Source organism: Caloenas nicobarica, chromosome 6 (genome assembly GCF_036013445.1).
Source record: "Caloenas nicobarica isolate bCalNic1 chromosome 6, bCalNic1.hap1, whole genome shotgun sequence".
In the NCBI taxonomy this organism is placed as follows: Eukaryota; Metazoa; Chordata; class Aves; order Columbiformes; family Columbidae; genus Caloenas; species Caloenas nicobarica.
This window is the reverse complement of record NC_088250.1, coordinates 35,201,166-35,228,998: the sequence shown is the minus strand read 5'-3', so window position 1 is coordinate 35,228,998 and position 27,833 is coordinate 35,201,166. Positions and strand designations below refer to the sequence as shown.

Below are 27,833 nucleotides of genomic sequence, written 5' to 3'. Positions count from 1 at the left end.
TAAGGTAGTGTCTCTGACAAAGCTGCAAAGTAAATACAAGTTTTTATTTGGCATGAAATAAAGCTGAGATGACAGTCATAAGCAGGGAAAGAATGGGAATGCTTTAGGATGTACAGTTTATTAAAAAAGGTTGGACTTACAAAACCCCCTTGTTACGCATGTGTCTTATAAGCAAAACTGACATCTTTTGTTGAAGTCTGAGTCCTCTCATATTAAGGTTATTAGTTATTTGCAATTTAAATGTAATATTTAGTCCAGCTAATTACACTAAAATTAGTCTCCAACTTCAAGGTTTGTTATACTTTAGCCTGAGTTTTTAATCAAAACGTGAAAGTACATTTTTGCTTTTGTTTAACCAGCCTTAGAGAACGAGGTGGGTGTTTAAGGCCAGCACTTGTAACAAAAGTCTTTAAACTTAATGACACCAGAGAAGAGGGGAGATGCGATTGCACCCCAGGCCTCTGTGCAGCACAGCTGAGCCAAGGAGGATGTTGGCTCAATCCAGTCTAGTAGAACATTCTATAAACGAGTCTAACTTTGCATGTTTCTTACTTAATGAGATCATAGATTTTCACATAAAAATCCAGATAATTCAGACACCTGTAATAAGGTGTCTAATGTAATAAGGAGGAAAGGTGAAAAACCTTAAAAGCCTTCTTGAAAACAAAGAAAAGTGACTCAGTGAGGAGGGTCATACTTCCTTAATTAGTTATAGTATTTGAGCTGGGCAAACATTCCTTTATTAAGAGCCTTCATTTCTAAAACCAGTCAAGAACCTGTTACAAAGTACACAGGCTGCCAGGCTGGAGGTATGTGACCACTTCACTATGATGCCAAGTTTCCTCATGCTTTGGAGCTCACATTTGAGAACTAGAAAATATGGTGTCCTTCTGTCATTGTAGGGGATATCTACAATGTAAAGCCTCGAGCTCCTACTCAGCTCTCAGGAAAAGGTCAGGTTCTTAGGGATGCCAGCCCAGCTATCGTACACTGATCTCAAAACTACAAACAGCAATACGACGTAAAAACTCGCATCTCAAAATACAAGCAGACATCAAACCCAGAAGGCCCGCTCTCTTCTGAGATTATTTGGGTTCAAAATTAGTGTTTTTTTCCACAAAGTTCAGCAGGAACTGGTACCATTTTCTACAACCCTCTTGTCAAAACTCTGTTTTTTTGCACATAATTAAAAAAGAATGAGAGCTTTCCTGAGGAAGGGATTCCAGTATGCACAGCAGTGCCTTTTCTCCTCTACTTTCCACTTCCCACAGGGACCCACACTATGAGACAGCTTCAGAAAGTGACTTTTACAGGTGTTATCAAAGAGCACAACCTCTGAACTATGGTAAGAAAAATGGTGTCATGATTAGTGCAGGAATATATATGAATTAAACCCAAGTACTGAAACTTTCAAGGTTAAAAATTCCAAGCCAGAGAAACAGTCATTCCCAGTAGCAATGCAAGAGAACACTCCTGGCCTTTCTTATTTTTATTTTTAAAGGTGGAAGGAGTTAAGCATTTCAGAGCAAGGAGGATTTAATCAGCTAGTTCAGTTTGGCATAACTTCGAAGTCTTTTCAGACATTTATTTTTAGAACTCATGGGAATGTACATTTACATCCCAATCAAAGAAAGCAAATGAAGTGTTTGCTCAGTCCCCTTTACTGCAGAACAAGATTGGGAACCTCTCCCCATAAGGTCTTACACAGACCCTTGGTAGGCTCTTGTCACCCACCCCCTCACTCCCCCTCTGGCTAAAATTAAAAAAATTAAAAAAAAAAGAGGAAATGAAGCCTGGCCAGTCACTGTACAGCAAAACGACAGGGTACAGACTCTCAACCCCAGGGTAGAGTGAGAGAGCATAAGATGGCATAAAATTGATAGAATTTACTTTTCAGGTATAAAGCACCTCATCACCATAAGGTAAAGGAAGCAAAGGAAACAAATTAGACTTCAGACTTTCAAGCATTCCACTATTTGATTGATTTGATGAAAACCAGCAATGTTTTGCCAATTACTGCAAAGGGATCTTCTTTGTGTTTACAAATGAAGTTGGAAAATTAAACAGGAAAATGGGATAATTTCTGCACAATAGAGGTGAGGTAGGGAATTTTATTGAAAATATTTTTTTGTACAAGTTCTTAGAAATAAAGTTGTTTTTCCTAATCTCACACAAATGGCTGTACCTCAAAAATTCAACTATGCTAATATAAAACATTTATATTTACAGTTAGCCAAAAGAATATACAGAACTGCCATTTTATGCAAATACCGAAGTACCAGGTCACAGTGAGATAACATTACTTCAACACTCCCACCATTAGGAACAGATTAAGATTCAACGTACGAAAGAATCTCACTATTCTACAGACCTCCTATCTCACAAAAAGGGAAGATTTTTAATAGTGTTGTAGCAAGGTCTCCACTACAGCATCATTTTACAAATTACATAATGCATGTGCTCAAATTTATAACAACAACAACAAAAATCTGTAATCAAAGCGATGAATGGAGTAATAGTGTTGTCTATTAGCTGTTTATTGCATTTATTCAGTCATTCACACGTGAGGCTGATCCTGTTAATTGTGATCAGCTCAGCCAGGCTGCAATTCGCCCCGTTCCCTGACCCACAGTGGGTTTCAGTCAGGGAAACTCCCCCTCAGCCCCTATTATCACCACGTGGAATTTAGTTTCAGACACAAGACACATACAGTTTCATGTATTTACAATCACATTGAAAACCAAAACCAATGAGGTTTATGGACATCCTTTACAGAGAAACAAACAAACAACCAAAAAATTTAAAAAAAAAAAAATCACTGTTTGGATCTCAATGTAAAATAGCAACATTTTATCCATGATATTTCACAATTTCCCAGAATCAAAATAGGAAACATTTCTTTTGAAACAGCACCTTAGGATGAAAGCCTATGCTCTTTTCCAGTTTATATCAGACAGGCACTAGTTACCATCCAGACACTTTAAATCCAAGTTATGACCGCAATTGCTATATTTACAGTACAATATATTGCTTATCCAGAGTGGCTGTATAAGATGCATTTCATGGCACAGCTATTTAAACAGACTCAAAAAGAAAAGTACTGTAGTGCTTCAAAGAAAGATTAAGACCATTTACTGCTATTTCATCTGTCTGCCCACACTATAGTTTAGGACAGTATATAACATAGATTACATATGTTAAAAATCAGACCCAAGAGTAGCACTGAGATGGAAAGGAAACAGACTATAAAAGGATAGAAAATATTTGACAATGCAGAAGTATGTAACGAGAAGTTACATTCCAAATGTGGAAAAATAACCAAGTCGGTAGGGATAAGACAGCCTTAGATTTTGTACATGAGCCAAGATTTAAGCTTAGATTTAGCAGAAAATGCGATCCCGTGTCCATTTAAATATTCCTTAAGTGTAAGAAAAGTATCCATAGTTCAAACAATACTTATTCAAGTAGGTACAAGTGTGCATTACTGGAAAGAGAGTATTACATAGTAATTGATATACCTGTAGTTACATAATACAGCAACTACCAACTGGTAGATACGGAACAGTTTTGTCATTTAAAGCACACGCGAGTAACGCAACTGAAGGGCTGAGCTTCAGGTGTAACGTCCGAGACGTACAGAATTACACGGGCACAAAAGGAATGAGGTGGCTTAGCAAAACATTACTTCGCATTGTGTCTACTTTACATTAAAAGAAGTCACTGAAAACCTGCTGTTGCTACTGCCTACTGAGTTCATGTTGAGGTACTTCATAGCTTATGAGTTTGGAGTGACAACCCAGAAAGTCAGGTCACGGTTATTTGGAGTATTGGCTTTGAGAACACACGAACATTCACACCTGTCACTTCTTCTGAAGGGCAACACACCCTGGGAAGAGCACACAAGTCACCGCACTGACACCACAGGCAGCTAAAACATGCCAGTGGCTTAACTGGGAGACTGATTTTTTTTTTTTAACCCCCACAGAGCTGAAAAAACAGAACAAGTATCTTCCAATTTGGTAACTGATGACAAGTACAATACACAGAATCAATGATAACTATTTTATTGTTGGAATATAAAGTTGGGATATCAATAGTTTTATTCTTATTTACTGTGAAGACTGCATTCACCTGTAAAAGAAATATGGCATCACACACAAGTACACTTTTTGGATTTCAGAATGTGTGTATTATTCTGAAATGGTAATGGAAACAGTGACCCCCATTTAACTATTAAAATAATTTATGACTTTTTTCTTTAAAGATGATTTTTCCACAAGAACAGTTATGAACTGCAGTTAAGTCACATTCATCTACATAACCATTATTAACAGCTCTGTGTCTATTTTACTGCATCAAGCCAATAAACATTTAAATGCACTTCACATCAAGAGATTATGTAAACTTTTATTTTAATTCCTTTTTTCCTTTAGAAAATAAGGGACATTTGCAAGGTCTGGCCATAAGGAGGGAGCAGAGGCCTACCCGATTCCCTGCCTCTGCTAATACTGCCCAGTGCTGACCCTACGTGGTACCGAACACCTTCTCTAGTGAAGTGTCCCTTTAAGCGGCTTCCAATAAGGCCTACAGTTTAAAGATAGAAGACAAAGTGCCATCTTGGTTTGGATAACTGATGGACTCTGGCAAGATAAAATAAAGTTATGTGTATTTCGTTATACTTACAAGCAGCTCCAATCCTGAGTATTTATGGTATATCTAAACATACAAAAATGTATGTACATTTTTTCTCCACTTTCTTGTAAACAGTTGTCAGTATACTGTTTTTAATCCCTTTATCTTTGAAACATGCAAATCATACATACAGTATAAATACACAGGAAAACAAATACACTCATTCAAAAACTACGCAACAAAAAGTTGTGGCTGCAGTATTCAAAATTATAAATAATCAATGCTCGAGGCATCCTATACACCTAAAAGCAGACAGTCATTCTACTGCTCTTAGCTGCAGTTGTAGAAATAGAGATTTTTGCACCTTCCATGCTATTACAGTACTTATAACACTATCGTATGTGGAGATAAAGACGCGTTTACTAGACCTCTTCTTTTCAGAGTGAAGGATAAAGCAGCACTTACATATACTGAAACCAGGGCAGCAACAGCTGGCGTTGCTGCTACTGTATTAGGAAAGTTTTCCATTCTAACAATTCTTAAATTAAAAAAGTAAAGAAAAACAACTTAAGAATTGACTACATGTTCATTCCTTGGGCACTTAACAGCGAATCCAGCATGTCGAATGTATCTTTGTAGTCCATATGCTGGCTGTTTGTACTGTACTGGTGATGGGCATCAGGACCGTTCTCCACTGGTTTCTTGTCCAGTTTCACGAGGGTGCTGAGATGTCCGTAGCCCACCTGGTATGTGACAGGGGGAGGAGGGGGTAAGGGAAGGTTAAAAACAGAGTTGTGAGAGGATACATACTGCTTAACAGAGGAAGAACTAGATGAACTACCTGAACTTTTGGAACTTTTGCTCATTTTGGAGTGGTGGTTGTGAGAAGCGTCGTTGCTGTGCAACTTCTTTCTCGAAGAGCCGGAACTAGAGGAATTGCCATCGCTACTCAGGCCAACGGGACTCCTCAGAACAGTTGGCGTTACTCCATCAGTGCTATGCTTACTGCCGCCGCCACCACTGTGCGCGTGGGCGTGCTTGTGACCGAGGCTGTGGTGGCGATTTAAAGAGTGTTCTTTGTGTTTTTCCTTCTGCTCTTTGCTAAGGTGGGGACTCGAATGTTTACTTTTCCCGCTGCCCTCGTCCGATGAGCTGTGCCTTTCTGAGGAAGAAACTTTAATTTTCATTTTCAGCTCCTCCTTACTGGCGCCCTTTTCCGTGGGAGGGATTGGTATACGGAGTTTGAGTGAGCCACCCTTTTCTTTCTTATCAGACAAGTGTTTTTCAGGCTTCTCTGCGTTTGCAATAGGAATTTTCATTTTAATAGGAGATGTAACAGAGGAACTGCCACCTGGCTGGGGCTGCGTGTGTTTTTTGTGCTGCTGTTCGCCTGGGGTTGCTACGTAGTGTTCTCTCACATCCAGTTCAAGGGTTTCTAGTTTGCGCTTCTCTCTGTATTTATCCAAAGACATTTTCTGAGGAATTATTACGGGAGCAGCAGCTTGTCCATGGTGTTTGTTTCCTGACTTATGAGAATATTCTTGTTTGACAGCAGAATGCTCAGCAAGTTTGTCAGGTCTGTGATGTACTCCAGAGTGCAACTGTATGGACGTCCCCGGTTGGAAGGTCATGTTGTACTGACTGGCAGGTAACGTCTCCTGTTTTTGAGAGTATATTTGTTCTGTCCTTGTTTGTTCTTGATGCTGAGGCCATTCCTGGTGTGATGCCAAACTGTATGAGGTACTTGGCATTCCTGTAGCTAGTATTGCCAAATTTTCAGGCGCATGACTGTCTGGAACAGAAATACTTCCTGAGGTCAGAGGTACCGGTGCAGGAAATGATGTTGATGGTTTTGGGAAACTCGTGTTTGTAGCTACACCAGTAACCGTATCCACCAAAATAGAATTCTGGACCAAAGATGAACCAAGAAGTGAGTTCTCGGATACCTGTCCATCACCTTTAGGTTTCCTAGCAGCTTGATTAGCCTAAGCAAAAAGGAAAGATGTGAGAAAATACACAGCTTAGAATACTCGCACGGTACGTTCTAATTTAGCGTGGTGAGGGTAAAAGTTGACTCAAGGTTTCACCCCCTCCCAACCCAGCTGCAGGAGTAACAAATAAATAAGATACAACTTAAGCTTTTCCCTTGGTTCATAACTCTCCTAGAAGTTCATCTCTTTTTGCTAGACACTGTTACAGGAAAATTTCTTACCCGCCAATTTCTAATTCTCTTGAGCCTGCTCGGTGTTTTCTCCAGTATCTGTAGAAACTCATGAGTTAGCTCTGGGTAGAAAAAAATAAAATGAAAAGACATTTCTTACATCTGTTTCTGTAATGAGCAGGTTGAACTTTATGCATTTTCTAGACTAAAAGCATAGAGCTTTTGCAGTAGTTACTCCAGGCTACACAATTTGAATTGATACTTAATTAAAAATTCTTAGACAAATGTTGAACAAAAAAGGCCACAGTGACTATGACAGACTTGTAACCACTACATACATTCTGAAAAACAGGTTTGAATTTCAGATTTTTCCCGTTGCAGGACTTGGATGTGTTAGACCAAAAATTTCTGGAGAGATCTGTACAACCAACAGCTCCTAAAATAATGAACTTGCCATTCAGCTTGGGCGTTTACTGTACGAATTTAAGTTTCCTTTCAAGTATAAATTTTTAAGTCACTGTTTCAGTCATTCCACCAGACTTCAGGAACAACCAATAACAGCTCTGAACAAAATATAAGCCAGACCCTTTGAGGCACTCTGTTTTAATTAACTTGTGTTCAAGGCAAAGTAGCTGGTTGTGCTAAAAAAACCCCAAAGATCCTTGCGATTGGTTTGTCCACAAGGAAATGTAGATCTCTATGCTTGACAGCTGCAAACAAAAACACCTTCTGCTGAAATTTCATTTTACTCACAAGCTAAAAATAATTAGGTACGGTCAGAATTTGAATGCAAAAGTAGATCTCTTGCAGGTCTGGAAGAACTGGCTTCTTCAAAACTCCAACAAACAAGTTACAAACCAAGCTGCTCCCAAGTGTGAAACTACCTCAGCACTTTGGTCTGCCCGAGTCCATTACACACACCAGCTCCATGAACACTTGAAAAATGAAGCGGTGTGAGCTCACAGCACACATCTCGTGGGATTTTAAAAATCAAATGATGCATGCTTACCAAAAACACCAAAGCAACAGCCAGATGAGATGGAAGGCAGGGTGGTGTTTGAAGCTATAGATACAACTTAAAGAAGCCTACCAAGACAGAGACATTTGAACTTGCAATTTTAAGCTCATGCTGGTTCTGTGCTTCACGACATCTACTCAAGTTTTCACTTTCAAAAAACCCTAATATTGCCATTAAGAAGTAAAAGCTCAGCAGAGGAGAAAAGCAGGCCATGGGGAGCTGTGCTGGACCATACCGAGTCTGCAGGCCTCCACCAATACTCAGAAACAAGTGTTTCACTCTCCATCTAACAGCAAAGTCCAGTACATGGATCTGAAAGGCCCAGAAGCTACCGCCTCCCCTGCGGTAGCATACGTTGGCCTTAAATTCAGACTTCACTGTAATAAGTACTATTTCAAAAAACAGCGAACTTCTAGGTATACGCTTTCTTCTGGAAAGAAGCCATTTAACAAGAAAAATACGTTTTACGGGAGTTTAAGGTATCATAAGCTATACTAAACTGTTAATGTAGAACTACCTTCATAAATATGGGAATTTTATGTATAGCCTTAAGAACATTTGTTTTAGCGACAGTGAAGCCATAAACTTGGAGCAGCGATGCACATAAAATGATCAGGACTGCACAAATTTGCACTGGTTGATCTCCATCTCTTTCCTGGTTCTGGAAAGCACTTAAAAACAAGTTTCTAACCTGGACCTGCAAGAGGTTAGTGGATGCTCCAGCCCACAGGATGAAATAAAAAGGTTCTCAAAACTAAGTTTGCCTTCCAAAGTTCTCCCCTCTCCCACAAGCTTTCTCTCACCCAAGGATCCAGTATGTGAAGTCAGTGAGACTTAGTTTAGGCTTAAAGCTACACTCTTACTATCCCTATGCTCCTGTTTTTACATTAATAAACCCTTGAATTTCAAGATGTGGAAAGGCAATGTTGCTTACCGTCTAGTAATTCTAGAGTAACTGAAGGATCTACGTATTCCCACCAGTGTTTTCCATCAGTTGATACTGGAATCTCCCAGTTGGACCACTTGCAGGCCAAGTGAATGCACACACATGCTATCACTGTGGGCTTGTACTGAAGACAGAATGTAGTAAGGTGAAGGCTGTTGCACAAATTTCGTAATGGGGAACCAAAGGAAATCAAACATGTAAAACAGAAAACCCAAACAAATCAACCATTAACATACAGAATAAGACAACTTGTCAAGCAACAGCAGTTAAACATTAGTTCATGGAACATTTTTCTGATTAAAGTTCGTAAGATATCTTAATGCCTTGAGAAAACAAAGGGCACGGCATTTATCTGGTAGAAAATTTTAATTTGCTTCTGCTATAAAAAGTGTGATGAACAGTAAATCAATTTACTAGTTATTCCACTGTACTTAAGTACTAAAAAGAAAGAAGTATAATATGGTCAACTAAAATTCTGCAGTAAAACCATACAGCTGATGATGCAGTCTCTGAAAGAGACAATTAGAAGAAGGCCCCCAATAGTTCCACAGAGGCCAAGTGAATTACTTGTGGGTTTAGCTTCCACTAGGCCTGGATCTATGATATTTGTGAACTTGCCTTCAGCTTCCAGCTGGCAGCAGCACAAAGATAATGGTTCAGTTTCACTGCTTTATCACAGCTTTTCTTAACAGCTGTTTGAAATACAGAACCCATCAAGGAACCACCAAGAAATATTTATCTGGAAGAGTTCTAATAAGCAGCAGATAATTGCCTTTAAAACTATCTACACGTAACATAATCCTCTAAATAAAGCTCAAAGTTGTTTGGCAAGAAGTAAATTGAAGTCATTGAGAAATCAAGACTGAAGTCTGCTCTCAAATTCCTTCTTTCTACAACAGGCTATGTATACACAATCCCCATTTGGAATCCGAGAACTTGAAATTTATCTAAGTACTTAAGTTTTAAAACTATACATTAAGATTAAAGAGCTGTTTGTAAAAGAAAGAACATTGGAGCACCATTAGTCTATCTGAAAAGAAAAATCAGCTTGTTGAAAAGATCTTAGCCCACTACAATTTTAGAAGTTAAGATTGGATCAATATAATTAAAGTTAAGAGAAAACTGCCATTAACTACAAGTGTAAACTAAAAATAGTTTTGTACTTACCAAGATGCTCGAATTTCTAGGTTAAGTTTAGCTCTTTGTAATCTTTAGCTGCTATTCAGGCTACCAATTTTAGACTTATGCACTCACAATCGAGAAAAATGTCATCAGAAAGCACCACTACACTTCTCATCGTGCATTTAACCCCTTTGTGCCGTCAGGCCCTTGTCCAATACACCGCACTGCACCCAGGAAGGTACCACCACTGGAGATGGCCCAGTCGCCTGGTGCAACAAGGGTAAGACACATGTCGGGGGCCCTGCAGTAAAGGAAGCTATAGTGTGCTACAACAGTGCAACAAAGAGGTTCAGGATAACAACCTGTTGGTAGCCATGAAATAGGATGTCTGTGCCAAATCCTTGCTTGCTGTAAGAAAAAGAAAAACGGAGAGATTAAGTAATCTGCACTAACTTGTCAGGTTCAGAACAAAATTAAAGCAATTTTACCTTCCAAAAGCACCACTTGGTGTTTCCACAGAACGGACGCGAATTTAGCTAACTAGCCTTTAAAATTATCTTCTCCAAGATACAGAAGGGCCCGTTACATTCGGTGACTGGAGATGGACCAGTCATTCCATTCACCGCCCCTCCCACTGCTCACCCCATAGGCCAGTTGGCCTTTGCTTATCCACCCCGCGAAAACGCTCTCCGCTAGGAATTTATGTAAGTACCTGCTTCCCCTCCCTCATGTACAGACAATCCCTAGCACAGCCTTGGACTGCACTGAGGCAGTAAAAGCCAATTCATCGCACAGTGCAAGTTCTGCTCTTGGCGAGGGGCATGGCAGGCCAGCTGGAGAACACCCCTCCCACCCCCCCGCACCTCCCCAAAACCGGCCATGTCTCTCCCCCAAAGCGCTACAACACGGCAAGCTCCCAAGCTAGATGGTAAAAAAAAAAAAATTAAACAAGTTTTCTGCTCCCTTTAATCAAGAGCATCATACTCATAACATTTTGTTCCACATTTGTTAAGCCTATGGTAAAGCTTCCAGAGGAAATAACTTCATTTTAGTTACAGTCAGGAAAAAAACCCACACAAGACTGCAACGTGCCAGAAATGACAAGCTAAGGACTTAGGCTGCTACAGCCATCTAGCAGTGACCCCTGCCAGCGAAACCCCAACGCTCCTCACTCGAGTAAGGGAACTTACTGTAACGCGCATATAATGGAATAGCTGGGCACAGTGGTTTTAACTGAAGATTGAATGCAGCCTTCATTGAATTCTTACTTTGACACTATCACTTGAAATCAGTGCTACCTGCAGAAAGTGTATCGTTGAATTTTATGTCAAAGGGAATACTGTTAAACTTTTATTTTAATAATAATCATCTTTCCATAAAGTTTGAGAAAGACTGCAATGGCTTTTAAAATTTAATTTTTAAAAAGCATATTAAAAATGTGATTTAACTCAACTTCTAATGATTGACAAGGAGTTTAAATCAGATTTGTCTTTAAGCTACACAGCCGGGCAGTGCCATCATCTGAGAAGAATGTGGAAGTAGCAAGGTAACAGGATCCATTCCTACACACAAAAAATCTACTAATTCATAATAATCGAAAGGTGAACTGACAACGTGACACTGTTATACTATAATATTTTGTTTGCAAACTATAATGGTAATTGCATGCCAGACAACCATGGAGTTCAACCTTTTCTTCTCCCTCCCATCAAAAAAAACGTAAGGCAGTATTACCAAAAAGAAAAAGTGAAATTAGACTATCGTAACAAAACAAAAGAAAATACAGAATTGTTGAATAAGACAAATTTATGTCTTGCTCTTCGTTTTTCATCAAAGTAATGTTTAACGGATCTTCAATGATGTCTATATTCTGTAAAGTTATATGTTTGAATTAAGGGACTGGACCAAAAAGCATCTCTACTGAAAAGTCACTTTTGAACAAGGAAGAAAAGCAGATGCCAGAAAACTTCTATTTAACATCAGCTTGAAAGTTGAGTAAATCAAAACACATACCTGGAAGAAAAGAATCACATCTTGAAACACACATTTTAGCCTCAATCAAAAATTAATGTGCTAAATACCTTACCTATATTACAAGCAGCATGATACTGTTTCAACTTATTTACAGCTAAATAATCATCATCGCCAAAACCAGCAAGAAATTTCAGCTCACAACTAAAGCCTACAGTAACACACGGCACAACTGAAAACAACTGTCCCAAGCTCTTACATTGAGGACAGCTTTGGTTTAGTAGAATCCACCACTCAAATTAAAGCTAAGGAATTTTGGTTCCTATATTTTAGTGTATTTTTTTCCTTTATAGTAGTGGAAAGTGCATCTCCAAATTAAAATAATCTTGAAGCAGAGGCTAAAACAAGCCAGCAGAGCTTCTCTGTTCCAACTCACAGGTTGCAGGACTGATGACTACAATGCCAGCCATTAATAATCAGGTTTATATTTTATCATTCAGAAGTGATTTAAAACAACCACCCTATCTCACCGCTGCAGAAGCAAGCATAAGACAGGGGATTACTAAAGTAGTAATCAGATTTTGAAACAGGACTTGCCATCCAATACATCTTCCAAAAGGCTACTGTCTCCAAGAATGTCCCAAGTAGAAACCAAAATGTTTTGGGTTTTGTTGTGTGGTGCGTTTTTTTTGTTTGTTTTGTTTTGGGTTTTTTTGGTTTGGTTTGGTTTTTTGGGGGGTTTTGTTTTGGTTTTTTTTACAGGGCACAGCCACGCAGTTCACCTGGTGCAATTCCAAGGTATCTGAGTCTCTTCTTCAACACCAGGTTATCTTGGATCTTGAGATAATCATGAAAATGTGATTGGCAAGTCACCCTTAGGAGGGGGGTAGCTGGCCATGCCAAGGACCCCGAGAACACATTAAGTGTTCCCCAGAAAGAGGGGACTGCAGATAAGCCCGTCAGTATCGGAAGAAAGCAAGCTTACTGATTTCCTTCTGGGCAATAGGAAAAATGCCCCAGGCTTTGAATGGAGGTGTGCTGGTGGATGCCTGCTGGATTGGGAAAGGGCTGGAGGAGGCCATTGTGGAGGCATTCAGGTCTGAGCAGTCCTGGTGGCCTCACTGTCTTGAAAGTATTTAAACCTTGGGAACAGGCCTGTAAAAGCTTGAGGTGACAGTTCAGAATCTGAAGGCTGCAGCTGGTGTTCAAGATATTTCCACAACACTAAGTATACTAAAATTTAGATTTTGCTCATGAGAATACCCTCTGAAAAAGCAGATATATTCCGATTCATCTCCTCTTCTGCCACCTTGGTCTTTATCAGCCCAATTTAACCAATGGCAGCTGTGTATACAGACAGTATGGAATGTTTGAAGACTTTGACAGTGCAACTTCCACAAAAGCCTAGTAAGGTTCATGGGTGTTCAAGATACCTGATAACCTGCAGAGTAGTGAGAACAATCCTAGAAATCCTTGGGATCCAATCTTCAGTTCCAAAAGAAGGTTGTGTACCAACACAGAAAAAAATGAAGACTTCCCAAGATGGAGATGAGGATACGGATTCCTCCCCTTCAAGTCCCACCAGAAACAGGCTGGGAACAAGCTCTGGTGCAAAAATCAGGCTAAGAGGACCACACCATGTCATGGTCTCAGCACTAGGGCAAGTTTCATTGCAGATCATTCAACTAGCACTCAAGCCAGTAAGGCAGTTTGACACCAGAACAGTTTTTGTGTTTTGCTTTTCTATTTTCTTCTCTCTTCAGTACTGGAGCATCCTTGGAATGGGCACTGCAGCTTGCTGACAGGCCTTCACAGATCCACTGCCTCCAGATTCCTGAGAGGACCTGTGGGATCCTAAGGACTGATGATCCTGTCTCCTCTTCTCAGTCTCTTGACACTGAGGAAGAACGGTGCAGAAAAAAAGACTGAGCCCACACCATTTTCCTTGTCTACTACACTGATCAAACTGTTAAGATGGAACAATTTCATGGAACCATGAATCTCTGAAAGCCAGAAGGAATAATTAGATACCCTATGACTGAACATCATGAATCATTATGTATCTATCCAGTCACCCCTTATCTACAATGACCTGTGTTGTCTAATACTACCTTCAGAAAGGCTTTCAATCATAGAGGTGAAGAATTCAACTTTGGCTGGACGTTGAAGCAATTAGGTTTATTTGCACCAGCTTTCACAAGTTCATCTTCAGCTTTCAGCAATTGATTCTGGTATGTTACTACTAGACAGTCTTCTGACAAAGGACTTTGCTGAATCTTTTGAGCATCATCAACAGAACCAGATTTCTTATTTGTTTTGCTTTTAAAGGTGGTAGCTTACAGATTAATACAGGAACTAGTGATGGCATAAAGCACATTACCCTGGATGTAAGACAACAAAAAGTGATACTGAGTATCAGCCATCCTCTTAGCCACTTAATTAAGTTTTGCCAGCAAAAGTTTGAGGGACCAAGGCATCTTCTCACCATATGGCAGTTCAGTTCATTTGCAGATCTCAGCCAACTTTGTTACCTTTCTTTTGGTACTTAAATAGTCAGCCACATTATAGTCCTCTCTTCTTTCTTACCCCAAGCATATGTTTGAAGGTTCAAATCGTAATAATATTGGATAACTTAGTCACCTTTAATAAAAAGGTGTCTGTTTGCCTTCTGAAATAGTGCTTTTTGTCCAAGAAGACACGTTACCAGAAGTGGATGAAGCAACCTTGCATTTCTTTAACTTCTCAGTCAATCTCTGTGGCACTAAAGGCTTAACACTGACAACAGCCTTAGGTATATCTTGACAGCTTCAGGACTTTATATCTAAGTATTGTACCTATTCACATTAAAACAACACACTGTCCAATAAATAAATGCTAAGAGAGAGAACTAGAATCATACCACCACACCTTTGAAGATATATCATTGTGCTCAGAAGTCCATCTCTTTATCCACCCAGTACATTAGACTAATGTTCCACAGCAATTATTCTCTACTTGGTTGACTTGCATGCATGACTACAGATTTCATGCTCAACGTTTTTAATTTAAGGATTAGGTTTTTGTTGTTGTTTTGTTTTGATTTGTTTTAATATGAGGTATTCAAGTCTTGTGTTCACAGCCTACACCACCCCTCGGAGGGGCATATGCTGACAAGAATTCCATTTGCATACACACATACTAAGGAGCACACCTACCCCAGTGAGTAGATTTCCAAGCATCAGATCTATTACATTCTCTTTGCATGCACATGGTACATGGATTTCCAGTCCTCACTGGAATCTTCACATTTAAAGACCTGGTATAATTTTGGATTCTAAGTATTTTGTTAAACTGTGATGACATTAAATACTAGCTTTAAAATGTCAGGTTTAAAAAGTTGCATGTACCTCCTGATGCAGCTACAATATCGCCTGCCACCCCTCCCCACAGCCCCAAATACCGAGCAGAAGTGCAGGGGCTCACACAAACACCAAAATACGTGCTCACATTTATAATGACCCACAGCAAAGAAAATCCAAAGCAAAACCCTCCAGAGCTGCTGCTGCAGACTCTTGAGACTACAGGCGCAATTGGACCTACGCACTGAGTCACAATCAAATTGGGACAGAAAGCAAAGAATCATTATAGCAAAAATAGCAATAAAGCTACTTTATACACAGGTGAGTTACACAGACCACCAGTCCTACTCAGAAACAAACTCTGAAGACACTACGCCAGTAATCTGCTTCAAAATGAGAAAGGAGATATACTGTTGCTTCAAAGAACTACATTAATTCTAGAGTTACTATAAACCAGATCTAGGTAACATGATTAAGTTGCACCTAACTGTCCTACATTTTATAGAGAAAAACAAAACAAAATTTTGAAGCACTTGCATTTTTCAGTGCAACAACTGATGACTAAAGACTAACCACCATGGTCTAATCATTTCCAAACACTTTTTAATTAAGAAACACAACTAAAGTGAAAAGCTTATTTTAGGTGCTTTTACAATTGATTCCTAATTTTTTCATCCTCCATCTTATGAGAATTTTTTTTTTTTGGTAATGCTCCAAAGGAAATAAATTTAAGAATTACAGAAGGTGTGCCAAAATTCAACGAAAAAATCTTAAAGAACAAACCAGGTTTGCATCCCGAGTCACATGAATGAGCTGCATACAAGTTAGAGGATATGATTGCTTAACAGAGGTTTGGGGTTTTGTGGTACCATCCAAAACAAGTAATTATGCCCTACTCCAGAAAAAGAATTAGTCACATCTTGGAAGAATTTGTATGGGATATCAGACCTGCTGTGCACTCTCTTTATCCCTCAGTTCACTACCTAAAAAGACTTGCTAGGCAGAAAGCTCGCATCAGCCAGCAACCAATTTGCAGACTAAGCTTCCTTTGGTAAAACTACTTCAGAGTGACAACAATCAACCCAGAATACTAAATATTAACAGTTGGCTATGCAGTTTTCAACTACTAACTGCTTCTGTCATTTAAGAAAACATGGAACAGACATTATTAAAATCAAAGCTAATAAGCAAGCAAAAAAATTATGAAGGACAGAGAAATGGACTCTTTATCAGACTCTACAAGCTAAGATCAAGCTTTTAGTAATTAGCTTTAAACAAAGTCTTTGGATAAGACAGTTGGTGAAGATCATATTAGACAAATAACATCACCTTCAAATTTTACTAGAAAGAAAAAAGGACTTACAGGAGCCGTTAAAAGTCACTGACCTCTCACTAATTGCGTACATTTCACAACATCTGTGTGCGGATGTTCAATGGTAATCTCAAAACCTGAAGAGTTAAGAAAATGTTTTAGAACTTTACATTTCCATCTGTTAAATAAAAAACTGAACTCCCTCCCTTTCCCCACAGACCTAAACTTTGCGCTGAAGATCAACTGACACAATTTAGCTGCCTCTTTTTTTTCCACACCTTTTCATACAGTTGAATGGGAGATGGTATAGCAGTTTCAAGATCAATTAGTAAAACATTCCTTTCAGCAACCTGAAGTACTAAAAAATATATATACTTGTGAAGCTGCTGTATTTTTCAAGTTGGACATATCTGCACAGTTTATAGCATGTTAACAAGTCAGTAAAAGCTACATTACAGACACTCTGAAATGCATGTGTGTGCATGCGCACCTTATTAATTGATTTCTGGGACTTAAACATGTTACATCTATGAAATTACGAATTAAGTCAATTTGTAGGTCAATGATTTAAGAAACTTTTCTTCGTTTATGATGCTATTTTAAGAATTAGGTCACTACTATTAGCTTTAAAATAACAAACCAACCAACCAAACCAATATACTCAAAGTGGTATTTAAAAATACCTGAGTAAGTCGGCATTCCCTGGCCTGCTACCTGTAATTGCCTCTATTTATGGTACTTTAACACCAGAAGAATTTCTTACCAGAACATTCAATTTCAAATTTTGGGTTCACCTGAACCCATTATATGGTTGCACTATGACTTATGATGTTCAGAGGTAGTAACCGCGCTCAATTACATAATGTTCTTCTGTTGAAAGGCAAAACGAGGAAGAGCACTTGGTATAAAGCTCTTCCCAACTGCTTCAGAACACATCCACAGCTAACCTAGTACGACATGTTCCCTTATGTGAAGAAATATCAATGTAGTTACTACTTTGGAGTAAAATCTGTTTGGAAGGGTACACATTTCTACCCCATCAAACTGTCAGAAGCATCTATTTCACAAGTATAGACATGGATTTTTTTTCCTCTCCAAAGTGAACACAACAGCAACTGCCATTATGAAACTTACAGGTCAGAACTTGAGAACAAACCCAGTAAAATTCTAGTGTACCAATAACATATCAAAAATCCAGTTACTTTGGTACCATTATGTCTTCACAGTAAGCTGGTTGCACGGGAGATATGTAGAAAGACATACCTAAAGTTTGAAGCATTATTGTTTCAAGTATAACCAGCTCTTGGGCTTGCTGAAGATATGCCTGAAACAAATAAGCAAACGGGTCAGGCTGCAGCTACCTATTATCTCAAAATTTTAATCATACACTTCCTATTGAATACTGGTACTAGCAACACAAGATCACCGCTCAAACCAGTTAGCACTGACAACTCAGAAGACTTCACTGTGGCAATACTTTCTTCTACCAATATAAGTGTTACTTAAATTCAGTTATATCAGACTAACCATCTTTCATGGTAAGATTTGCTTAGTCTGGATCTCACATAATCTGTTGCACCAAAGCATTTTTGGGAGAAGGGAGGGGAATGCCATAACAATTATGAAGGTTTGCCAGTGCAAATCAACTCAAATACCTCTAGGCAGGTTATGCCTTTTACAAGTACTTTAAAATACAGCTGGAGATACTCAGTTGGCCTGTGTTAAGCTAGTTTAAGCTTGTGGGCTCAAATGCATACATATATATATTTATATTACCTTCATGTGTCATTCCAAGAACAGGGAGCAAAGCAAAGGTGCTCAAATAGTTTTATACATCAGCTCAGGTCCAGCAGGGCATAACTAGCTCAGCCTGATCTTCAAGCAGAACAAGTCTGGAGCTTCCTTGCATATTTGGTGTTGGGAAGACTCACCTCAGGATGAGTAGACTATAAAGTAAGCGGAAGCTGGACAAATTTGGCAAATGAAAGGAAGACTAATGTATAGCAGAGGCAACAGCTGAGAACCATACCACATCCTTTAAAATGGAATGCAGATGACAGCGCGCAGTGAGCCTCTGGCTGGGAAAGACAAACAGCATGTCCTGAACTCCTCTCTGTGCAAACTGTGTGACTTACAGAACCGTGCATGAAACCTCCTGTTTAACATCTGCTCTTCTATTACACATCTTAAAAATAACGCAAGTTCAGGATGGAGCAATCTCTTCAAGTTTTGTAACACAAACATTTGAGTCTTTAGTAAGTTATCTTAAGTAATACAAAAGACTTAAATGGTAGCAAAAACAAGGGGTTTGTTTTCTAGTTTGCAGACAGCAATAATCCAGTCAAGACAACGTAACAGATTATCTGATTATCTTTAAAACCATGACTTCCACCTACATCACTCTTTGTATCCAATTGTGGCTCTTGAGGATGGAGACAGGCATGTGCTACTTTAATAACATGTTCAAGTTTCCGTGGCTGTTCTTCCACTTTTGCAGCCAAAAACAATGCCGTAGGAGATATTATCTGAAGAAGAAAAACACATATGTATTTTTTAACGCTTTACAAGTAGGGCTTGAACTTCTATGGAGAGTCTAAACTGGTAATTAGAGAAGTTTTAAGAAGTTGGATTTTTTATTCCCCTAACAGTCTGAAATCATGCAAAGCAACAAAAATAACTAGTCATGTTTTATTTTATAACTGATGTAATCCCCACAGCAGCACAGAGAAGGAGTAGCATAAACGCTAAATTACATTTGTGAGTAAAATGTCTGAGGTCAAACTGATTCTAGCTCAACATAAAAAGAACAGATTTCATCCAGAAGATTTAGTCACACTAGAAGAGGCTGTTTCAAGTTAAATATACTTTGTAAGAAAGTTCATCCAATTTCTTGCACAGTAGCGAGCCATCACACCATTATTTCAGCTAAAGTCAAAACAGCTGATCACAAGTTCAGTTAGCATTCAATTCTCCTAAAAAGCAAGAAACTTTGCAGAGAACTTTAATAAAAACAGTTTGTTATATAAACATCCATTGTGTAAGTTAAAGCTTACCCTTAGAAACTTTACTATATACCCAGCAGTATTTGGAGAACAAAGCACAAGGAATCACAAAACACCAGTTACATAAAATGTTAGTAAAGACTACAAATGACATTCAAAGATGAAAATTTTTATAAAAGTCTAAGTGTCATAAGCTGGCAGCGAAGCACCCTTTCGCAGTTCAGTGTCTCCTAGGAGTTCGCTATGAAGCAGAGCCCTGGTGCCTCGTTGTCCGCTAGAATGACTGATGGATCTATATTCAGAACATGGCCAACCACAAACAGCTTAGAAGAATCTGGGTTCTCTTTGTATGCAAAAATTGCCCATGTTAAACAGGAATTGATGTAACAGTAGAAATCTTCATGTAGACGTGAGCAGATTAAATGGGTCAAAATTAAGTACAAAGCATCTATTCAGAAACTGAAACAGCTGCTTGTTGAGTAGTTAATCAATGCAAAGTGCAAGCAGTGCAGGTACTGCTTTTCTCGTTCAGTGCCCAGTTAGATTGAACGAACGGAATAGCAGCCATACTCCCCCCCCTTAAGTGAGATTTGCCACCCTTTTTTTTTTTTTTTGGTCAGCAAGCAGCCCTTTGTTATGCCAAAATGAAACATTTGGTACAGAAATTCACAATATACGAAAAACTGCAACAAACTAATTAGAATCGAACATTTAAGTAATTACCCATTACATTTCAGGAGCCTTCAAATGCACTGAGGGAGTCCTTTTTGCCTCCTTAAATCACTTTAAGTAAAACTTGTAAGTTGGCAGACTTGAGGAAAATTGAGACCCTGGGAAGGTGATATACTTTGATGCATAGAAACGTGCCATGAAGAAATCTAGTATTCTAAAAAAACTGAAACCACCCAAAACAAGTCACAGGGAGCAAATCCTTCCACAACTGAGACAAAAGTACTGCTTTCTTTTTAAGCAGCTTGTAACTTAAGTCTTACAAATGAATGAAATAAAAACCTGAAGTCAGATGTTGCTCAACAAGGCCATAATAACACTGTCATTTAAGACTTCTGATGATCTTTGGGAAGTTCCTACCCACATTTCTTGAAGTACTGATTTGAAATTCTGGAAGAAACTCCCTTTGCTAGGGACACACTACTTGAAATACGTCTCACTTAAGCTGGGAGAGAAACTTTTAAATGCTGAATGTGAAGGACAGACTTTCTGGAGTTCTGAAAGCTATAGAGTCGCAACAGCTTTGAAGTGCCAGAGGATGTAGAGTAGCACAGACATGTATAACCCAACACAGGCATGCCATATAAAGGTATTTTATAGAGTGGACAAACTGCTCCAGCCCAGGAATGCATGAACCCAGGCAAACCTCTGTTGTCTATGGTTGTTTCATCCACATAAGCACTGTGGTAACCTCTCCCCAGCGCGCTTCAGGGATCTAGGGCAGGCTTAACTGAGGAAGGTGTATAAGGCTAGCACCTTCTACGCCAGGGCCAGCCTAAGAGAAAGGATTACGTTTTCAGACATAATCCTGAGCTTTTGGGGAAAGACAGATTAGCAGACAGGGCCAGGAAGCCAGAGAAACATGAACAGAGAAGAAAGGAAATTTGGAATGTTGAAGAATCAACAGAGTTCGGAAGAAACAAGTTTGACAGCAAGACATTTGACAGAAACAAGGAGATATTAATGAGGACCAGAGAGACTAGAACTGCTTTTTTTTTTTTTTCCTCAGGAAAAAGGATACAACGAGGTAGACCACAGTGGACTGAAAACTAAGACTCAACATAGTCAAGTCAGTGAGGAAGGAAAGTTGAGTCATGAAGTATATGGAATCAGAAATAGAATGGGTGATGGGAAGAGGCTTCAATAGAGAGACAGGAGAAGATCCTTTCCATCTCCCCAGAATGATACAATTTCCCTGGGGTTTTTTTGTTTGTTTTGTTTTTAATTAAAACAAACCAAACAGATATCCAGTCAGCAACCTGTAGCAGTGCCTTACCATTGGGCTGAAGAACAAACACAACTGCATTGCGAGCAATCAACTTCTGCTCCCTGTTTTCTCTCCCTCTCCAGCCTCACCCTTCCCAGTAAGCACCACACACTCATCCTCAAGTACCTGCATTCAGGCCTTACAGTTCTCCTAGCTTTGTGTACAAGTTTAATTCAAATACGTCCTAACACAAGGTCTCTTCCTACACAGTTTGTGGGTACAGTTACACATAAATGGAATTTTCACAATTTACCTTTCTAAAAAATCAACTTCCAAAAATTACCACAACTGAAAATATTTACCTTTCACAGAAACATCCTTTGAACCAAATCACCAATAGCCACATAAGTAAATCATCAGAAAATTCTCACTATTATTCTATGTTTGACTGCACTGAAGGCTTACTTCATTCCAAAAAAAGCACCTCCTTCGTCAGGCTGACTTCAGGATATTTTCTAATTTACTGAAACAGATCAGTTCTGGCCAAGAAGTCTCCACACAATTCCTATTCTCCAAGACCTTAAATCAACCTCCAAATCTGCGTTTATGTAAGTCAAACTGATAAACTGGCATGTAACTCTGGTTCATCAGAAATCTATGTAAATGACAGTTACCTATTTCCTTAGAAAAGAAGCGTTGGCTTCTGGCCCAAAGAATTTTAGGTCTTTGTCTTGGTCCGCATTACCAGTTTCGAGTAGGTCAGTATTTTTATTTCCCTTAGCACGCAGGAAAACAGACATTCTAATAAAATTTCAGACTTGGCATGCATACAGTCTTCAGTGAAGATGACACACCCTGCTAAGTGTATAACTGGCAAAGTTACTCAAATGCTTTCATTCATTTCCAATTCCGAAAAATGACAGAAAAAGCAAAGTAGAACAAATAGCAAAATTAAAGACACAGACTTCACAAAGCTGTAAGCTTCCTACATAGAGACACCTTCATTTGGCATAGAACAAACAAAATCATTTAAAGTTATCTACCATGCACCCAAAATATTCTTCAAGACTTTGAGAAATATCTTCAGAGGAACACACATGATTTATGAAATTAAATCCCATTTTTGAACCAGCTGAGAATCTCAGAAACCAAGCCCCCACTTAAACAGAAAAAACCCCAAACCATAAGAACCTTATTATGACAGTCCAAGAGCATTATATAGAAAGTTTTATTGGTAAATGTGGTATGAGTCCTTATTTACTTAGAAGTACAAGACATAATGTAAAAACAGCGTTGCTACAATGAAGGCATTTGCAATAATTTCAGAATCCATCTGCAGCATACATGTAGTTTCCCCGAGAACTCCCTCTCCCTTTTCGTGACAATATTGGTATGTTTTTAGACTTGATACAAAGCAGTTTAAGACGTTAATTGTTCTTGGTCTGTGATAGAGTTTTTTCAAGTGCAAACACAGAGTTGCAAGTTGGGTTGTTTTGTTTTTGTGTGTGGGTTTTTTTGTTTGTTTTTTTTAAATTTTATTTTATTATTATAACCAGGAGCTCACATTGCATAAAACTAGAAAATATGCTAAATTGCAATACTAAAACCAGAACTGAAGTGTCCAAAACAGCCTTGCTAAAGCTTGGTGCCTATTATGAAAGTTTTAAGAACATTGCACAACTGCAGAGCCAACTGTTTAATACTGCAATTTGGACAGGGCACAAGAGACAGGAAGGGAATACAGACAGATGGGAAACAAAACAAAAAAGCCCCTCCACACAACTCACCTACCTTGCATTTCAGAGAAATAATTCCTTCCGCAGCCTTCTTCAGGCACTTTACTAAGTTCCAGTGCATGTCACACAAAAACTCCTTGACATCATGAAGTGTATTTTCAACTGGCTGTTTGGTATTCCACGTGGCATTTCTAAGGATTATATTTTCAAATATAGCTACCATTTGGATGCCTTACCTCTCATTTCCAGAATACCAAGGATTTTTCCCCCTTCTCTGTTCTTCAAATCACAGTGCACTGAAGAATAAGCCTCTAAAAGAGGTATTTGCTGTATAACAATATCAAACACACCGAGTACTGCAGAAACAGTATTTCCAGAAGAATTTTAATTTTCGAGATATTTTAAAGTATGAAAGGCAAGTAGTTCCTTTAAAAAGCCAGCAAGCTCCCTCCCCACCCTGGTATTAGCATTGACTAACCTTATACTCAGCAAACCCAAGTTACTATGCCCTGGTCAAGAGTAATGTGGAAATAATAATTTGTGCTATTGCTGAGGAGATTCCCAGTAGTTCCTAAAACGTCATTTGTGTAGCTAGGGAAAATTAGTAGCCAGGGCATACAATTCTGCTTACCAGAATTGGTAAAGCAAGTTTCCACCCTATTACTGGGACACAGCAACCTTGCAAGGTCTTAATCTGCTTTGATTGCAACATCAAAACCCCAGCACATTATTTGTTGCAACTAAATGTATGTACTTTGTAGCTAATCCACAGCACTTGCTAGCCCCCAGTAACGTGGCAAAAATAGGGATATCTGGTCATTAAAGCAGTAAGTGTAGCACATTCAAAATGAACCAGGACTACACTAACCAGTGTGTGCCACCCCTGTGGCAGCCCAGGCTCTACACATTGAAGATACTGTTGTGAATTCTGTTCCCTGTTCACAGCTGATTCTCAAAATCTTGAAAGCCTGTAAAATTGTTTAGCAGTAATTTATATTGAGGAAAAAAACCCAACCAAACGAAAACCCAGAATTAAGACAACAGCCATTCAGTAAATGAGCTTCCACTAGAAGACCTGTTTATTAACAATTCAGTGCATGTGACTTGTATGGAAGACATAAGTGTATATTTGTATAACCCAGCAATTATATATAACAATAAATATGCCAGCTTTTATTACTTGACTAAAAACATTAATCTACCAAGCAAGAAAACAAAGGCTACATTTAGTCAGCTGAAGGTCACAAGGCATTCTAACTAATGGCCACCTAATCTTCTAGCCCCAGCCTTCAGATTCCTTCTTGCCACAGATAAACATCACTACGTGCGCACAACAAAGAAACATATACCATATATACTGTAAATAACTTTAGCTAGGTTTTAGCTTCAAGACTGCCAGTACCTTACTGTTTAATTTCTAAGGGTTAATTTTTTCTTGCAGTTGATGAATATTGTTAATCTTTTTAGCTTGCCAAGAACTCTGGAGATTTGATATTAAGTATTTATTACAGTCATTGGCTTTTTGCTTTCTCTACAGAGAACCTGCCAGATGGTTTGGGAGTATTTATAAGTGACTCATTCACTTTGAGACCACTCCCTTTATGCATAAGGAAAATACACAAGAAAATGTGTTTGCCCATCAGTACACACACAAAGCTGCTGTCTGGCCTTACACTCATTCAGAATTACACAAAGCAATTCAGCACTGATCAATATTACTGTTAACTTGCAGTGCACTTGCCTTTAAACTTTTACTTCAATACTATTACCTGAGAATTCATTTAACAATACATTCATCCTCCCATAGCAGTTGCAGTTTCCATGGCATTCAGCCCTTATGTAGCCTGCTTGTGAATGTTAAGATTTATAAATATAACCTAAGATGCAGTTTTCGTAACAAGGGCACTATACATCCAATTACTATTTCACTTCCAGTTCCAAGTGACCAGTATTTTCCAGTGCCCGGTGAAAACCCGAACACAGCAGCTAAAGCTTCTTGCTACCTAAATCTATCCTTAGATTACCAGATGACGGCACACATGGTAACCTAGCAAGTGATGTATGTAACACAAGGCCTGGCTACAGCAGCTGTGCACGGAGTGCCCTCTCCGTTCCAAGCAGCTCTGCCTGGTTTATCAAGTCCACAAACCACCCAGAGCCACGGGGAACTCGGGACCCCTCAGCAGCTCCAGGTGCACAGAGACAGACAGACGGAACAACAGTTTCACTGCCTTTACCTGGTACATCACACAAACACTTTCAAAGGGCATATTCCACCACAAAGGTTTAGGAACTCGATTTTCACGTGTGCTATTCTTGCTCTATAACTAGAAAACTGTTTTCGGGCAGTACATTTGACTTACGATATATCCACTCAATACGCAGCTCTCGATCACTACATGAACAAACCCCACAATATATATTTCTTCCTGTTAAAGTGCTTCAGGCTTATGCACACTTAGCTCAGTTTGTACTTAAACACTTAAGCTTTTATTACATAAAGACCTGGTAACGAGCTTGCTGCAAGTTTGAATTTACCTCGGATTTTGTGCAAAAATAATTAAATACAATTCTGAAATGCACCTACAAACTAATGTGTATTTCTTGCAAAATAAACACCAATTAAGACATCCATTTGCTCAGCCAACAATGATAAACAAATTCATGCCAGAAAAAGGCACCAGCTAACACTGTAATCCACTGTGTACCTGCCCAAATTTCAGACGGCAAGGTTTGCAAGATTCTACCCCTTGGCAGACCAAGGTCTACTCTTGTCTAGACCGTACATCTGTCGCCGTCTCAGTCTGTGTATTTTATAATGAAAAGCAAAGATCTGAAAAAAACTCATCCTTGCCAACTAGTGATACACCACCACCATTATTAACTGCTCTTGCAAGGTTGGTATAAAATATTGATGAGAAGTATATTTTTTTAAATACAAAAATACCTAAAATATTACTGGTTTTCTAACTACTGCAAACAACACTGGACATTAAAAAAGGCTCAAAGTTTTCAGGTTGGGATCTCCAGTTTCATACTTGTTAGAAAAATCACTCAATTACAGCGAGTATTTTATAGAAGAATTCAGTTCTTCACAGCATATTCTGTAAACAGATTCAGCACACTCAGTTCATTAGTAGAAACGAGAGCCAGCATTTTCTCACAAAAGATTTTTCTTGTCTAATATAACTTATGAAGCTGCTTAAGACTAGGCTAGTTAAATAAGCGCACACTGGTTTTTAAGAACAGATACGTAATCTATATGGATACACACGTAGCCATATTACAATTGTCAAATACACCATGCTGGCACTGCCACTGACTTCATTAAGAAAAATGTGTGTTCCTACACATCAGCCTTTCAAACTGCAGCACATCAGCACCAGCCAGGTTTGAAACATCTAAACGCATTCTTCACACACCTGAAATGTGTTTGCTGATGGTGCCTGTTTCTTTATTTCGATGGCAGAAGATAAACTCTAATTGCCACTAATTAAAATAACTCAAAGTTGAAAAAGAAATATCATTATTGCATCTAAACAAGCAATAAGAAGCTAGAATTCCGACAAACGCGCCAAACTTTACAATCCAGCCAAGGAATATAACACTTGTCAGTCAGACTGCCAAAATTGTGGGCATATTATTACCACATATAAAACCATACTTACATTTCGATTAAATTTTGTGAAGGAATGATGCATATAAAACCTGTGCATGTAAACAATTGCAGTATTTATCGTAAGCTGAGATCTGGAAGATTAAATTAAGGAAAGACAACATATAAAGAAAATTGTTTACAAGAACAGAAAGCAACGTGCTTCCTACATCAATCATTGCTTTCAACACACTGTCTTCAGAGCTGAAAATGAATTAAGGACGTGACACGTCAGAACTTAACTGATGTAAACACATACTTAACCAGTATGAACACGGCTCTTTCCCATCTGCTTCACAGACAACGTGGAGATTCCCCATACCCGACTGGCCACATCCCAGCCCTTGAATGAAAACTCCTCGATAGGGGACGTGAACTGACATCCCGTCCCGAGTGCTTTTGTTTTGTTCAACTATTTCAGTAGGGGACTCGAGGTTTTAGTTTTACCCTGACCTCTTAAAAAAAAATCCAAGCTCGGCTAAGGAGGTGACGGCCGCCTCAGGGAGCGCGGGCCGGGCTGGCTGCGGCTGCAGGGCCGGGAGCTCCGGGCCCCGCGGCGGCTCCGCCCGGCCCGAGCCCGCGCGTCCCTCACACGCCGACAAAGGCGGCGGCGCGGGGGCCGCCAGGCTCCTCCCCCCATTCTGTGCCTCAGGGCTGCGGCTCCGGCCCCCCGAGCGCCGGCCGGGGCTGCCGAGGCGGCGGGAGGGGGCCCGGGAGGCTCCCCCCACGGCGGAGAAGCGCTCCCGCCGCAGCCGGTACCGGCGCCGCCCGCCACGGCCGCTCACCCCCCTCAGCCCGGCCCGCCGCCCCCCGCTCGGATACACGTTGAGGCGCTGGCCCATATCCTGAATGAGGTTGGCCGCCTGCTGCCGGTACGAGAGCTCCTTGTCGGCCTCCACGCCGCAGCGCCGGGAGGGCGTGTTCTCCAGCTGCTCCCGGCTGAAGAACCAGCGCGACGCGGTGGAGGAGCCGCCGCCGCCCCGCGCCGAGGAGCCCGCGCCCGC

The 27,833-nt window shown here is 39.6% G+C and overlaps 1 protein-coding gene across 4 annotated transcripts; it reads right to left on the bottom strand.

The window, feature by feature from the left end:
- On the bottom strand, positions 1-27,833 carry CCNT2 (cyclin T2). 4 transcript variants are annotated; one of them, XM_065637653.1, is made up of 10 exons: positions 27,652-27,817; positions 26,843-26,924; positions 18,897-19,025; positions 17,764-17,824; positions 16,575-16,637; positions 10,242-10,287; positions 8,746-8,909; positions 6,845-6,915; positions 5,474-6,617; positions 5,214-5,375 (listed from the first exon to the last, which is right to left on the bottom strand). In XM_065637653.1, exons 1-10 carry the CDS (start codon positions 27,669-27,671, stop codon positions 5,311-5,313), a joined length of 1,845 nt encoding a protein of 614 aa, XP_065493725.1. In that variant the 5' UTR covers positions 27,672-27,817; the 3' UTR covers positions 5,214-5,310. The 4 variants fall into 4 exon arrangements, with proteins under 4 accessions (XP_065493721.1, XP_065493722.1, XP_065493724.1 ...); XM_065637649.1 differs by having other exon boundaries at positions 1-6,617; positions 27,652-27,833; XM_065637650.1 differs by lacking the exons at positions 17,764-17,824; positions 18,897-19,025; positions 26,843-26,924; positions 27,652-27,817 and adding exons at positions 11,070-11,177; positions 16,721-16,758 and having other exon boundaries at positions 1-6,617.

What these genes read in the sequence shown, in the direction of transcription:
- CCNT2 (XM_065637649.1), bottom strand. Translation starts at nt 27,671, where the DNA reads ATGGGCCAGCGCCTCAACGT. An exon ending in ATGGGCCAGCGCCTCAACGT is followed by an intron (nt 26,925 to 27,651) that starts GTATCCGAGCGG and finishes TTAATCTTCCAG; the next exon opens with ATCTCAGCTTACGATAAATA. An exon ending in TATTTCATGGCTACCAACAG is followed by an intron (nt 8,910 to 10,241) that starts GTTGTTATCCTG and finishes TTTGTGCAACAG; the next exon opens with CCTTCACCTTACTACATTCT.